General features: G+C 39.8%; 1 protein-coding gene across 14 annotated transcripts in view; it reads right to left on the minus strand.

Moving 5' to 3' along the window:
* Window positions 1-13980, minus strand: part of RALGPS1 (Ral GEF with PH domain and SH3 binding motif 1) — a 286653-nt gene that overhangs the window by 143699 nt on the left and 128974 nt on the right. For all 14 annotated transcript variants that reach the window (XM_060300425.1, XM_060300422.1, XM_060300420.1 and 11 more), the window contains one exon: window positions 1272-1398. In XM_060300425.1, coding sequence (XP_060156408.1) covers window positions 1272-1398 — 127 coding nt within the window. The remainder of the gene's footprint in view (window positions 1-1271; window positions 1399-13980) is intronic.

A 13980-nucleotide genomic window follows, 5' to 3' on the forward strand; every position in this document is an offset into this window, starting at 1 on the left:
TAAGTGAGGAAAAACTTTATGCTAATAATTTCAAAAACTTGGGTCAAATGGACAATTTTATACTAACATTAAGTTTTCCAAATTAGATTTAAAAGAATTAGAAAATTAAATACACAATGCTCATAGAGGACAGTTAAAAGTTGTCAAAAATGTATCTCAAAAAACTTACACTAGATTTCTGAAAATACTAGGAGTCACTTCCATAAAACCTTTATTTCCCTTGTTCTTAATACTATTTTATATCATAAAGAGATAGAAAATTTTCATAAAATTACCGTAACTGTGAAAAACCAAACCACAAGAAATACTTTTCACCCGTCAAACCGGCAAAAGAAAAAAAAAAGAAAGGAAAAGAAAAAAAAAAAAGCACATGAAAATACACAGCATTTGTGCACATGGGGAAAATAGGCAATTTCTTCCCCTTCTAATGAAAATATAAGTTGTTACAACCTCTCCGGAGAGTGTTTTGAAGTATACATGAAAAGGCACACAATTTTGCAAAGTTTTGACCCAGTAATCACACTTCCAGGAATTTATTACAAGGTAAGATTCCTAACCATATAGGTGATTTTTGCAACAGGGATGCCCACTGCAAAATTTTAATAGCAAAAATGTATAGACAAATGTCAATATTAGAAAGATCCCAGTTGCACAAATCCATGTGATGGGACTGAGTCATAGTATAGAAATGCAGGTAATAACATTAAATGTTCACGACAGAGTAAACATACAGATTCTATATGCATCCAAACGAATGAAAAGATATGAAGCAAAACAGGGATTATCTCTAGGTGGGAAAGAAAATGCTACTAATTTTCTTCTCTTCCAAGTTCCTTGCAATGAACATGTATTATTTTCGAATCAGTAAAATCAATAATCATTATAATAATTCTGTTGGAACAAATCTTATATATTAATAATGTCCAGAGAATCAGAAGAGAGGGGTTTGGGCCTGAGTTCCCCCAGTTCAAGAAGATGTGGATAAACCAGTAAGAGTCCTGTGACCCTTCTGAGCTGCAGGCTGGGGAGGCTTGGGATTCACAGATCATTTGTATTAGCAGCAGAATATCCCTTGTTTCAAGACTCTCATCAGGAAATTCCCATCTTTAGGAAGTATCAATAGCCTGTTCTAACCCAAGGAGCCAACCAATCACCTCTTTATCCATGGCCCATGCTGCTTCATGGAAATTTCTCAACTAGAAATTGTAAAAACATCTTATCTGGCAGTGAGCAGGTTTCTTAAAAAATAATAATCCAATTCAGACTCCTACCTAGATAGGGAATACTGGGAACCATCTTCAGGCTTCGGATATATTCCCGAGTCCGCTTGTAATTATCTTCTTTAGACATCAGGTAGTCCAATTTCTCAAAGGTGGTCTTGTCTTTTCTATTCAACAGCTGGAGTGAGAAAAAAACAGAGTATGAGAGAGAAGAGAAATAAACTGGAAGAAGCAAAAGAGAAAGGATAACTGCAGATGAAAACTAAAAGGAAATGTCCCAAATGGCACGTCTATGATGTGCAGAATCCTGGGCACAACTAAGGATTTTAAGGTGCTGTTTCATGTAGAGATGGAGTGTTTCATAGCCTCGACTTTGTCATTTTTCATAGTCTCACACTTGGAAGATACCCTCCAAAGTTACCTAGTCCCTTGTTCTAGATGATGCCAGAATCCCCTGCATAGCACCCACCTTCACGGCGCATAGACCCTACAACAGCAAGGAGCTCAGAGAGTAAAGCAAATTGCTCAAGGTCACCTAGAGCTATTTCACAGTCACATCAGGTCTCTCTCCCTGTGTCCACAGAGAGCTTCTTGCTCTCTCCTCAACATCTCTGCCATTGCTAAAGGCCCTGGAAGATCTCATACGCTTCACCTGCGTATGCTGCACACATAGCCAGGCCATCTCTCCAATCTGGTCTATCTCCTCCAGATTCCCTGTGGTCTATGACTGTGTCATATTTACACTGGGTACGGTGTTCTACTCAAAATAAGCCAAACTTCTTTTCCATATGCAGTCATCTAAGGGGTGATTTAGTTATGCAAATACAGGATGAGCAGGCACCCACAGCCCAGAGATTAGAGAAGTAAGAGCCCTCATGACTGAGATCTCTGGAATGTAAAGCTGGTCACCAGGGAAGGGATGGCTCAGTGTTCATAAGGAGGCTTCTTGGAAGAAAGAAATAGAAACTGAATCCTGGTTCTCCAGACTTGACGCTAAGGACTCATGCTGTGGTCATCCTGCAGGTCCCAAGTCAAGGCCCAGTGCCAGGAAATGGCAATAAGTCTCCTTGAATAAAATGGCTTTAAGAAAAGGAGTCTAGGCTGAGAGCAAGCTTGAAAAAGAGAATGTGGGGAAGGATCAGCCAGAGAGGGCTGGCTTTGGCACAGCATGTGACTGATGCTGGGCACCCCCAAGTTTAGCTTCCAGGGCCAGTGCCTCTGGGATCTGAGATCCATGGCGGAGCCCAGGAGAATAAATGGAGGTGTGGACCCTAGGCCAGGAGCATCCTTGGTCAAGTGTGGTGTTGAGACCCCATGGTCTGTGCAAGGACCGGGACCAGCAGCCCTGTCACATCAGTCAGACTGAGATAGGCCAGTGGTCAATAGCTCTATCACACAGCAGAGAGAAGTAGAACAGTGACTGTCCAGCACCAGGGGAAGCTGGCCTTTTGTACTGAAATAGCCCCTTTGGGTTCCTGGGACCCAGGTCTGCAAATTCCAAACTAAGGCCATGCCTGGTGCACCAGCGAACTCAGGCTGCGTCGGCCAATTCCTTGATCCTCAGCCTCTGGAGTCACAGGGGGTGCAGCCTCTGGAGTGCACAGAGGGTGCAGCCCAGGTGAGCAGTGACAGCTTAAGGACTTCAGAGAGGAGAGGCAAAAGAAAAACCCGAAAGGAAGGTCCCAGTGATAGAGAAGTTGGAGAGTAAATAGCAAGCTGTTTTTTTTTTTTTTTTTCCATTGAGAAATTCAGGACACATCAGGGTGGGGATGCTACACAGATGCTAGGGATGACGGCTGCCTAACTGGCTTGCTAATTTAAGGCTGTTATTCATCACATTAACAAATGGACAGGAAATCACTCCATCTCCCATTTGTTGTTTGTAAAGTACCGTAACATACAACTCATCTGGTCTTTACAAAGCCCAGGGACGAAAATGGAGCCAGGGTTACTGCCACTATTTCAGGTTCATAATCACAAGGATTAAGTGACTTGTCAGAGTATCTTTGGGGAACTTGATTCAATAGAGGAGAAAAATGTATATTATAGCAACATGGTAAATAAATAAATAGAGACCGAGAACCCAGACAAACAACAAGTAAATTATGGGCGAGGGAAGCGTCAAGGAAAGCTGTATAGAGAGAGGCATTTGAAATGAACATTTAAGGATAAGGAATTCACTAAATGAACTACCTATACCCAGATGAGAACCAGATACTCTAGTTGTGAATTTCCCCATTGTAAAGTTGAGCAGGCCCCTCACCCCCTTGGCTGGCAGGTCATCTCTTTATTAATGAAACCTAGAACCCCACCGAATCCTTTGGCAGCCACCATGTTCATCCAGCAGTCAGACAAATCCCTGTGTTATCCTCACACACACTGCAGCTGAGCCATCCTGGGGCCCAATGCTCCCTCCACTGGGTCTCTGGACCCAGCTGAGGGATTGCCCTTGTCCCCTGGCATGTTTGGCCTATCTGCCTAGCCTGTCAAGTGCCTCTATGCATGGCACCACAGAGCTGATCAGCAGGACATCTGTGTCCCGACATAGACATGACCAGGCCAACATGATTCGAGCCCTGGAGGATGTCCCTAAAAACCACCCTGAAGATTGACCTCAAACCAACAACTGGGGTTCTTTAGTGGAGTGGGACAACCAAAGGCAGCCACATTTGCATGCTTCCTAAATTTAAAACCAGGCTCCTCCAGGCCACACCTCTTTCTGTTAACCTTTTCTCTACACACATACTTCCTACCCACCCTCCATCCCTACCCACACACACTCACACACACATTCAGAGGGCTGGGACTGGTTAACTACACTCATCGGCTCCATTATGTGCCCACAAGCGAGATCCAGGATGGCATCAGATTCCTCAGTAGGAATGCACAGCATGCTAGAAAACATGAAAAAAAGCTCAGAACATCTATCTCCCATGCAAGCATTTGAATACTACTTGAGAACTTCCCCCAGCAAAATGAAAAGAATAAACCAAGTCCAGGAAGACATGGGATATAGGAAACAGTGGACCCAGTCCAGCAGTAGTAAAGGGAGATGACAGATAAACAGCAAGACTCAAGAATGACTGGTCTATATCTATCAAGCCCAGAAGAGATGTCTCCAGAGAAAGAGAAGTCTTGATAGAAAACCTGACAGAACAGCACATTTGTGGGGGGGGGGGGGGTGGATATATTTATTATGTATAATAAAAATAAAATTAAATGAAATAAAGATTTTATATACAATACATAAAAATCTGGTAAGATATTATATATGTTTATGTGTGTATTTACATATACATATAAAATATATGGTAGATAAGTGGTAGCTAGAGTAAGAATTTTTCCTTAAAAGAGATTTAGAGGAACTTCCCCGGTGGCGCAGTGGTTAAGAATACGCCTGCCAATGCAAGGGACACTGGTTCAAACCCTGGTCCGGGAAGATCCCACATGCCGCGGAGCAACTAAGCCCGTGCGCCACAACTACTGAGCCTGTGCTCTAGAGCCCGCGAGCCACAACTACTGAAGCCTACGTGCCTAGAGCCCGTGCTCTGCAACAAGACCAGCCACTGCAGTGAGAAGCCTGCGCACTGCAACAAACAGTAGACCCCACTCTCCGCAACTAGAGAAAGCCCACGCGCAGCAACGAAGACCGAATGCAGCCAAAAATAAGTAAATTAATGGAAAAAAAAGAGAGAGAGAGAGATTTAGAAATGCCGGGGAAACAAAAGAGTATTCCAGAAAAGACATGTTATTCGTAGTTAACCACTTGACTATACAGAGAACCATAGTTGCACATTCCTAATAATTAAAACATGAATACTCATTTAATAAAAGAGATTTAACCATAGTAACATGAGCGTTTTTGAAGAAGGAGGAAACGTGGTTCAGGAAAACTAAACCAACATCCATCATACGAAGAAGTCACCACATACTGTCTAAAGTGAGTGGATCAAGAAATTGTAGCAAAAACTCATTGATGGAAACATGGCAGAAATTACCAGAAGAAACCACTAAATAACTCTGAGTGTCTGCCTCTGGGGGAATGAATGGGGTATGGAGAGACAGAGCAATGAGTGTTAGTTATTTCACTAAGACTTTCAGTACTTAGTGATTTTTAAAATTCATGTGCATGTATTATGCTGGAAAAATTCTTTTTAAGTTTCATTTTTTAAATATAGGATTTGTTTATTCAAAATATAACAGCATTTACTTGTACATGTTTTTGTTTGTTCGTTTGTTTGTTTGTGGTACGCGGGCCTCTCACTGTTGTGGCCTCTCCCGTTGTGGAGCACAGGCTCCGGACGCGCAGGCTCAGCGGCCATGGCTCACGGGCCCAGCCGCTCCGCGGCATGCGGGATCCTCCCGGACCGGGGCACGAACCCGTGTCCCCTGCATCGGCAGGCAGACTCTCAACCACTGTGCCACCAGGGAAGCCCAACTTTTACATGTTTTAAACTTTTATTACAAGTAGAGCCATAAACTGGAAACCTCATGTGAATTGAGGGTCCTTTAGATTTTAGAGTTTACAGGAAGCCTCAGGAAGAAACCATCAGAACTACATGGAAGAAACCATCAGAACTACATGCAAGAAAACAAATTATCTGCCTACCTAAGTCAAACAGATACTAAAAGCATTCATGTTCAGGAAAAGAGGTAAGGAAATAAAATTAAGGAAAAGTTCACTAAATACAACAGGCAACTTCACTTCTAGTAAAGTTTAGAAGTATTGGGCCACCCTGAGATTTCCCTTCCATAATATTTATCACGATTGTGATCATCTGTACGATTATATCTGTGGTTCCCTCAGCAAATGAAGACTCCCATGAAGGTGGTGACCATGCTGGTTGTACTCACTCCACTATTCCCTGCAACTGGTATGGTTCCTGACACAGAGAAAACACTGCCTAAAGATCTGTTGAACAAAAGAATGAGAAAACTAACAATGACAATTTAAAAATTCAACTCCTTGGAAATTTTTGAACACTCCAATAATTCTTGGGTAAAAGAAGAAATAAAAGCCAAGGTAATGGACTATTTACAAACCATAAACATATAGAACGTATAGATCACTATACGTTAAACTATGTGATGAGGCCAAAACTGTACTGAGAGGAAAAATGCATGGTTTTTAACTCTTATATAATTAAACAATATGAATATAAATGAACTTAACATTCAACTCAAGAAACTAGGAAAACTGGGCGGAGTGGGGGAGCAGGAGTAGGAGAAATTGATTAATAGATAAAATTAGGAATTACGTTTTCTAAAATATATATATATATATATAACTAAACACCTAACCTATAGACATGATAACTAAACCCAAGAACTAAATTTTATAAAAATCACAATAAAACAGGTAAAATCTCTATTAAGTAAGGCAAAATGCAAAAATATACATTAGGATTGAGAAAGGGGCAAAACCACATATGCAAAGTGAACTAAAATTACAAGGTAAAAATAAAATCCCTGAATATTGATTTTAAATAATTTTCATGGTGGCAAGTATCAGCTGCAAGGGATAAATGGAACCCATAAACCACAGGGTCAAATGTCACAAAGATCACAAATCTTGGTCAAACACCTGAAGAAGCAGGTTGCTTTTGGAAATTTCCCTTATCATGCTCTGAGAGCCTATATGTGGCACTCATACTTGACTAATGATGAAAAATTCCCTTCTTCTGGTAAATAGTTCAAAACAGGAAGCTGTCTCCATAGAAGAAAAAAATAAGGCCCTCCAAATCTACTTTATGAGGACGTTGGTATCTTGTTCCCTTGCCTTGAGAGAATAACATTTCTTGATACATGGAAATGTTTTTCAACAAAATAACATTTCTTGATACGTGGAAACGCTTTTCAATGAAGAACCTGTTGCTTCAAATACGTTAAAACTGGCTCAAAATTCTATTTTAATTCCAGTGTCTACTGTTGGTATGGAAAGAATTTTTAGTGCTGCGGATAATCTATGGACCAATGGATTCAACAGACTGAGTATGGAATGAAACTAGGGTGCTTTAAAAAAAGTAATTTTTACCTCTTTAGATACAAACTATTGGTTTCTGAAAAATAAACTACAAAGTCATATATCTAATGTAAAATATTAGATGCAATGGAGACTCTTATAAGTAACATAAGAGAAAACTATGACTTTGAAATTTAGTAAGTGTCCTGGCTAGCTGTCCATATCTGTCTTTGACTAAGGCTATTTTAAACTCTGTACAGATAGATGTTAACCTGTAGAAAACGTAGTAATGCAAATAATTCCAGTCCATATAAAGGCATATGATGTCTCATGGAATCCCACTGATCATCACTCTGGGAAAACTGACTAATTTTCTATCCATTTTAAAGATTATTCCCTGGTGGCGCAGTGGGTGAGAGTCCGCCTGCCGATGCAGGGGACACGGGTTTGTGCCCCGGTCCGGGAGGATCCCACATGCCGCGGAGCGGCTGGGCCCGTGAGCCATGGTCGCTGAGCCTGCGTGTCCGGAGCCTGTGCTCCGCAACGGGAGAGGCCACAACAGTGAGAGGCTCGCGTACCGCAAAAAAAAAAAAAAAAAAAAAAAAAAGATTATGTCAGCCTTCTTTACCTGACCATAAAAGTGTAGTAATCTCAGTTCTCTTGGAATACAGTTGTAATATCTTACTGGTTCTCATACTAATTAATGAGTTAAATAAAATATTTGACAAGTATTCATTTATACTTGTATGAGTCATGATTTTATCTTTTAAAAAATTATTAACAGTTTATATGCACATACACATATACACATACATACATTCACATGCATACATACATACACAATGCATAATCTTGTAGGACAATTTTAATCATGTATTTCCAATAATTTTGCTAATTAAAAAAAAAAATCTGCTCATGGCAACCCCAGGAGACATTCCCACAAAGCCCCAAGAGCAGGGCCAGGAGGATGTGATTGGTCCTTGAACAGAAGTTTGCCAAGGGCCCATCCTGGGTCCAGAGTTGGTCTGTGTGGGTGAGGAGCCAGGTACCCAATGTACACCCCAATTTGTTCAACCTGGTTGAGCCATGGGAAAGGCTGGCTAAGGCAAGGAAGGGTCAGAAACACTATGAGAGTGCTCTGGAAGGAGAGAACAAACTCCATTATGGGAAGGAGGAACCAGGAAGAGGTGGTCATAGAAACGAGTCTTGAAGGCTTTCAACCAGCAGAAATGGGGCTGGAGAGGCTCCAGAAGCAAAAGAATGCACGAGCAGTGGCCTGGAGGTAGGAACACACAGGGATGCTTAAGGGAGCAGCAGTTTGGCAGACATGCAGGCAAGTGTTGCCTTGTACAAGGCTGGAAGGTGAGAGAGAGATAGAAACTTCCCATTTGGCAAAGTTTTTTTTTTTTTAATAGATGTTTATTGGAGTATACTTGCTTCACAATACGGTGCTAGTTTCTGTTGCACAACAAAACAAATCAGCCATATGCATACACATGTCCCCATATCCCCTCCCTCTTGAGCCTCCCTCCCATCCTCCCTATCCCACCCCTCTAGGTCATCGCAAAGCACCCAGCTGATCTCCCTGTGCTATGCTGCTGCTTCCCACCAGCCAACTATTATACATTGGGGCGATGCTACTCTCACTTCGCCCCAGCTTCTGCCCCCCACCCCATGTCCTCAAGTCCATTTTCTATGTCTACCTCTTTATTCCTGCCCTGCAACTAGGTTCATCAGTATCTTTTTTTTTTTTTTTAGATTCCATATATATGCGTTCGCATACAGTATTTGTTTTTCTCTTTCTGACTTAACTTCACTCTGTATGACAGACTCTAGGTCCATCCACCTCACTACAGATAACTCAATTTTGTTTCTTTTTATGGCTGAGTAATATTCCATTGTATATATGTGCCACATCTTCTTTATCCATTCATCTGTCAATGGACACTTAGGTTGCTTCCATGTCCTGGCTATTGTAAACAGTGCTGCAATGAACACTGGGGTGCATGTGTCTTTTTGATTTATGGTTTTCTCAGGGTATATGCCCAGTAGTGGGATTGCTGGGTCATACGGTAGTTCTATTTTTAGGTTTTTAGGGAGACTCCATACTGTTTTCCATAGTGGTTGTATCAATTTACATTCCCACCAGCAGTGTAAGAGGGTTCCCTTTCACCACACCCTCTCCAGCATTTATTGTTTCTAGATTTTTTGATAATGGCCATTCTAACTGGCGTGAGGTGATACCTCATTGTAGTTTTGACTTGCATTTCTCTAACAATTAGTGATGTTGAGCATCTTTTCATGTGCCTCTTGGCCATCTGTATGTCTTCCTTGGTGAAATGTCTATTTAGGTCTTCTGCCCATTTTTTAACTGGATTGTTTGGTTTTTTTGATATTGAGCTCCATGAGCTGTTTGTATATTTTGGAGATTAATCCTTTGTCTGTTGTTTCATTGGCAAATATTTTCTCCCATTCTGAGGGCTGTCTTTTTGTCTTGTTTATGGTTTCCTTTGCTGTGAAAAAACTTTTAAGTTTTATTAAGTCCCATTTGTTTATTAAGTCCCATTTGTTTATTTTTGTTTTTATTTCCGTTACTCTAGGAGGTGGATCAAAAAAGATCTTGCTGTGGTTTATGTCAAAGAGTGTTTTCCCTATGTTTTCCTCTAAGAGTTTTATAGTGCCTGGTGTTACATTTAAGTCTTTAATCCATTTGGAGTTTATTTTTGTGTATGGTGTTAGGGAGTGTTCTAATTTCATTCTTTTACACGTAGCTGTCCAGTTTCCCCAGCACCACTTATTGAAGAGGCTATCTTTTCTCCATTGTATGTCTTTGCCTCCTCTGTCGTAAATTAGGTGCCCATATGTGTGTGGGTTTATCTCTGGGCATTCTACCTTGTACCATTGATCTATATTTCTGTTTTTGTTCCAGTACCATACTGTCTTGATTACTGTAGCTTTGTGGTACAGTTTGAAGTCAGGGAGCCTGATTCCTCCAGGTCTGTTTTTCTTTCTCAGGATTGCTTTGGCTATTCGGGGTCTTTTGTGTTTCCATATAAATTGTAAAATTTTTTGTTCTAATTCTGTGAAGAATGCCATTGGTACTTTGATAGGGATTGCACTGAATCTGTAGATTGCTTTGGGTAGTATAGTCATTTTCACAATATTGATTCTTCCAATCCAAGAACATGGTATATTTCTCCATCTGTTTATGTCATCTTTGATTTCTTTCATCAGTGTCTTATAGTTTTCTGAGTACAAGTCTTTCACCTCCTTAGGCAGGTTTATTCCTAGGTATTTTATTCTTTTTGTTGCAGTGGTAAATGGGAGTGTTTCCTTAATTTCTCTTTCTGATTTTTTGCTGTTGGTGTATAGGGATGCCAGAGATTTCTGTGCATTAATTTTGTATCCTGCAACCTTACCAAATTCATTGATTAGTTCTAGCAGTTTTCTGGTGGCATCTTTAGGATTTTCTATGTATAGTATCATGTCAACAGCAACAAGTTTTACTTTTTCTTTTTCAATTTGTATTCCTTTTATTTCTTTTTTTTTCTCTGATTGCTGTGGCTAGGACTTCCAAAACTATGTTGAATAAGAGTGGCGAGAGTGGACATCCTTGTCTTGTTCCTGATCTTAGTGGAAATGCTTTCAGTTTTTCACCATTGAGTACAATGATTGCTGTGGGTCTGTCATATATGGCATTTGTTATGTTGAGGTAGGTTCCCTCTATGACCATTTTCTGGAGAGTTTTTATCATAAACGGGTTTTGAATTTTGTCAAAAGCTTTTTCTGCATCTATTGAGATGATCACATGGTATTTATTCCTTAATTTATTAATGTGGTATATCACATTGATTGATTTGCATATATTGAAGAATCCTTGCATCCCTGGGATAAATCCCACTTAATCATGGTGTATGATCCTTTTAATGTGCTGTTGGATCCTGTTTGCTAGTATGTTGTTCAGGATTTTTGCATCTATGTTTTTCAGGGATATTGGTCTATAATTTTCTTTTCTTGTGATATCTTTTTCTGGTTTGGGTATCAGGGCGATGATGGCTTTGTAGAATGAATTTGGGAGTGTTTCTCCCTCTGCAATTTTTTGGAAGAATTTGAGAAGGATGGGTGCTAGCTCTTCTCTAAATGTTTGATAGAATTCGCCTGTGAAGCCATCTGGTCCTGGACTTTCGTTTGCTGGAAGATTTTTAATTATGGTTTCAATTTCATTACTTGTGACAGGTCTGTTGATATTTTCTAATTCTTCCCGGTTCAGTCTTGGAAAATTGTACCTTTCCAAGAATTTGTCCATTTCTTTGTGGTTGTCCATGCTATTGGCATATAGTTGTTTGTAGTAGTCTCTTATAATCCTTTGTATTTCCGCAGTGTCAGTTGTGATTTCTCCTTTTTCATTCCTAATTTTATTGATTTGCGTCTTCTCTCTTTTTTTCTTGATGAGTCTGGCTAAGGATTTATCAATTTTGTTTATCTTCTCAAAGAACCAGCTTTTAGTTTTATTGATCTTTGCTATTGTTTTCTTCGTTTCTATTTCATTTATTTCTGCTCTGATCTTTATGATTTCTTTCCTTCTACTGACTTTGGGTTTTCTTTGTTCTTCTTTCTCTAGTTGTTTTAAGTGTAGATTTAGATTGTTTATTTGAGATTTTTCTTGTTTCTTGAGGTGAGACTGTATTGCTATAAACTTCCCTCTTAGAACTGCTCTTGCTGCATCCCACAGGTTTTAGGTCATCGTGTTTTCATTGTCATTTGTTTCTATGTATTTTTAAATTTCTTCTTTGATTTCTTCAGTGATCTCTTGGTTACTTAGTAGTGCACTGTTTAGCCTCCATGTGTTTGTGTTTTTTACGGTTTTTTTCCTGTAATTGATTTCCAGTCTCACAGCGTTGTGGTCAGAAAAGATGCTTGATATAATTTCAATTTTCTTAAATTTTCCGATGCGTGATTTGTGACCCAAGATGTGATCCTGGAGAATGTTCCATTTGCCCTTGAGAAGAAAGTGTATTCTGCCACTTTCGGGTGGAATGTTCTATAAATATCAATTAGATCTGTCTGGTCTATTGTGTCATTTAAAGCTTGTGTTTCCTTATTTATTTTCTGTTTGGATGATCTGTCCATTGGTGTAAGTGGGGTGTTAAAGTCCCCTACTATTATTGTGTTACTGTCGATTTCTCCTTTCATGGTTGTTAGCATTTGCCTTATGTACTGATTCCTATGCTGGGTGCATAAACATTTATAATTGTTATATCTTCTTCTTGGATTGATCCTTTGATCATTATGTAGTGTCCCTCCTTATCTCCTGTAACAGTCTTTATTTTAAAGTCTATTTTATCTGATAAAAGTATTGCTACTCTGGCTTTCTTTTGATTTCCATTTGCATGGAATATCTTTTTCCATCCCTTCACTTTCAGTCTGTATGTGTCCCTAGGTCTGAAGTGGGTCTCTTGTAGACAGCATATATATGGGTCTTTTTTTTTTTGTATCCATTCAGCCAGTCTGTGTCTTTTGGTTGGGGCATTTAATCCATTTACATTCAAGGTTATTATCGATATGTATGTTCCTATTACCATTTTCTTAATTGTTTTGGGTTTGTTTTTGTGGGTCTTTTCCTTCTCTTGTGTTTCCCACTTAGAGAAGTTCCTTTAGCATTTGTTGTAAACCTGGTTTGGTGGTGCTGAATTCTCTTAGCTTTTGTTTGTCTGAAAAGCTTTTGACTTCTCTATCAAATCTGAATGAGATCCTTGCTGGGTAGAGTAATCTTGGTTGTAGGTTCTTCTCTTTCATCACTTTAAGTATATCCTGCCACTCCCTTCTGGCCTGCAGAGTTTTCCCTGAAAAACCAGCTGATAACCTTATGGGGATTCCTTTGTATGTTATTTTTTGTTTTTCCCTTGCTCCTTTTAATATTTTTTCTTTGAATTTAATTTTTGTTAATTTGATTAATATGTGTCTTGGTGTGTTTTTCCTAGGGTTTACCCTGTATGGGACTCTCTGTGCTTCCCGGACTTGGGTGACTGTTTCCTTTCCCACGTTAGGGAAGTTTTCGACCATAATCTCTTCAAATATTTTCTCAGACCCTTTCTTTTTTCTCTTCTTCTTCTGGGACCCCTATAATTTGAATGTTGGTGCAGTTAGTGTTGTCCCAGTGGTCTCTGAGATTGTCTTCCATTCTTTTCATTCTTTTTTCTGTATTCTGCTCCTCAGCAGTTGTTTCCACCATTTTGTCTTCCAGCTCACTTATTCGTTCTTCTGCCTCAGTTATTCTGTTATTGATTCCTTCTAGTGTATTTTTCATTTCAGTTATTGTGTTGTTCATCTCTGTTTGTTTGTTCTTTAGTTCTTCTCGATCTCTGTTAAACATATCTTGTATTTTCTCAATCTGTGCCTCCATTCTATTTCCGAGATTCTGGATCATTTTTACTATCATTACTCTGAATTCTTTTTCAGGTAGATTGCCTATCTCCTCTTCATTTATTTGGTCTTGTAGGTTTTTACCTTGCTCCTTCATCTGTGACATGTTTGTTTGCCATCTCTCTCTTTTTTTTTTTTAATGAGTGGGATTGTGTTCTTGTCTTACTGGTTGTTAGGCCTGAGGCTTCTAACACTGGGGTTTGTAGGCTATTGGATAGAGCTGGGTCTTGGTGCTGAGATGAGGAACTCTGTGAGACCTCACTCCTATGAATATTCCCTGGGGTTTGAGGTTCTCTATTAGTCCAGTGGTTTGGACTCAGAGCTCCCACTGCAGGAGTTTTGGCCCAGCCCCAGGTTTGTGAATCAAGATCCCAC

Source organism: Globicephala melas, chromosome 6, assembly GCF_963455315.2.
Source record: "Globicephala melas chromosome 6, mGloMel1.2, whole genome shotgun sequence".
NCBI classification, from domain to species: domain Eukaryota; kingdom Metazoa; phylum Chordata; class Mammalia; order Artiodactyla; family Delphinidae; genus Globicephala; species Globicephala melas.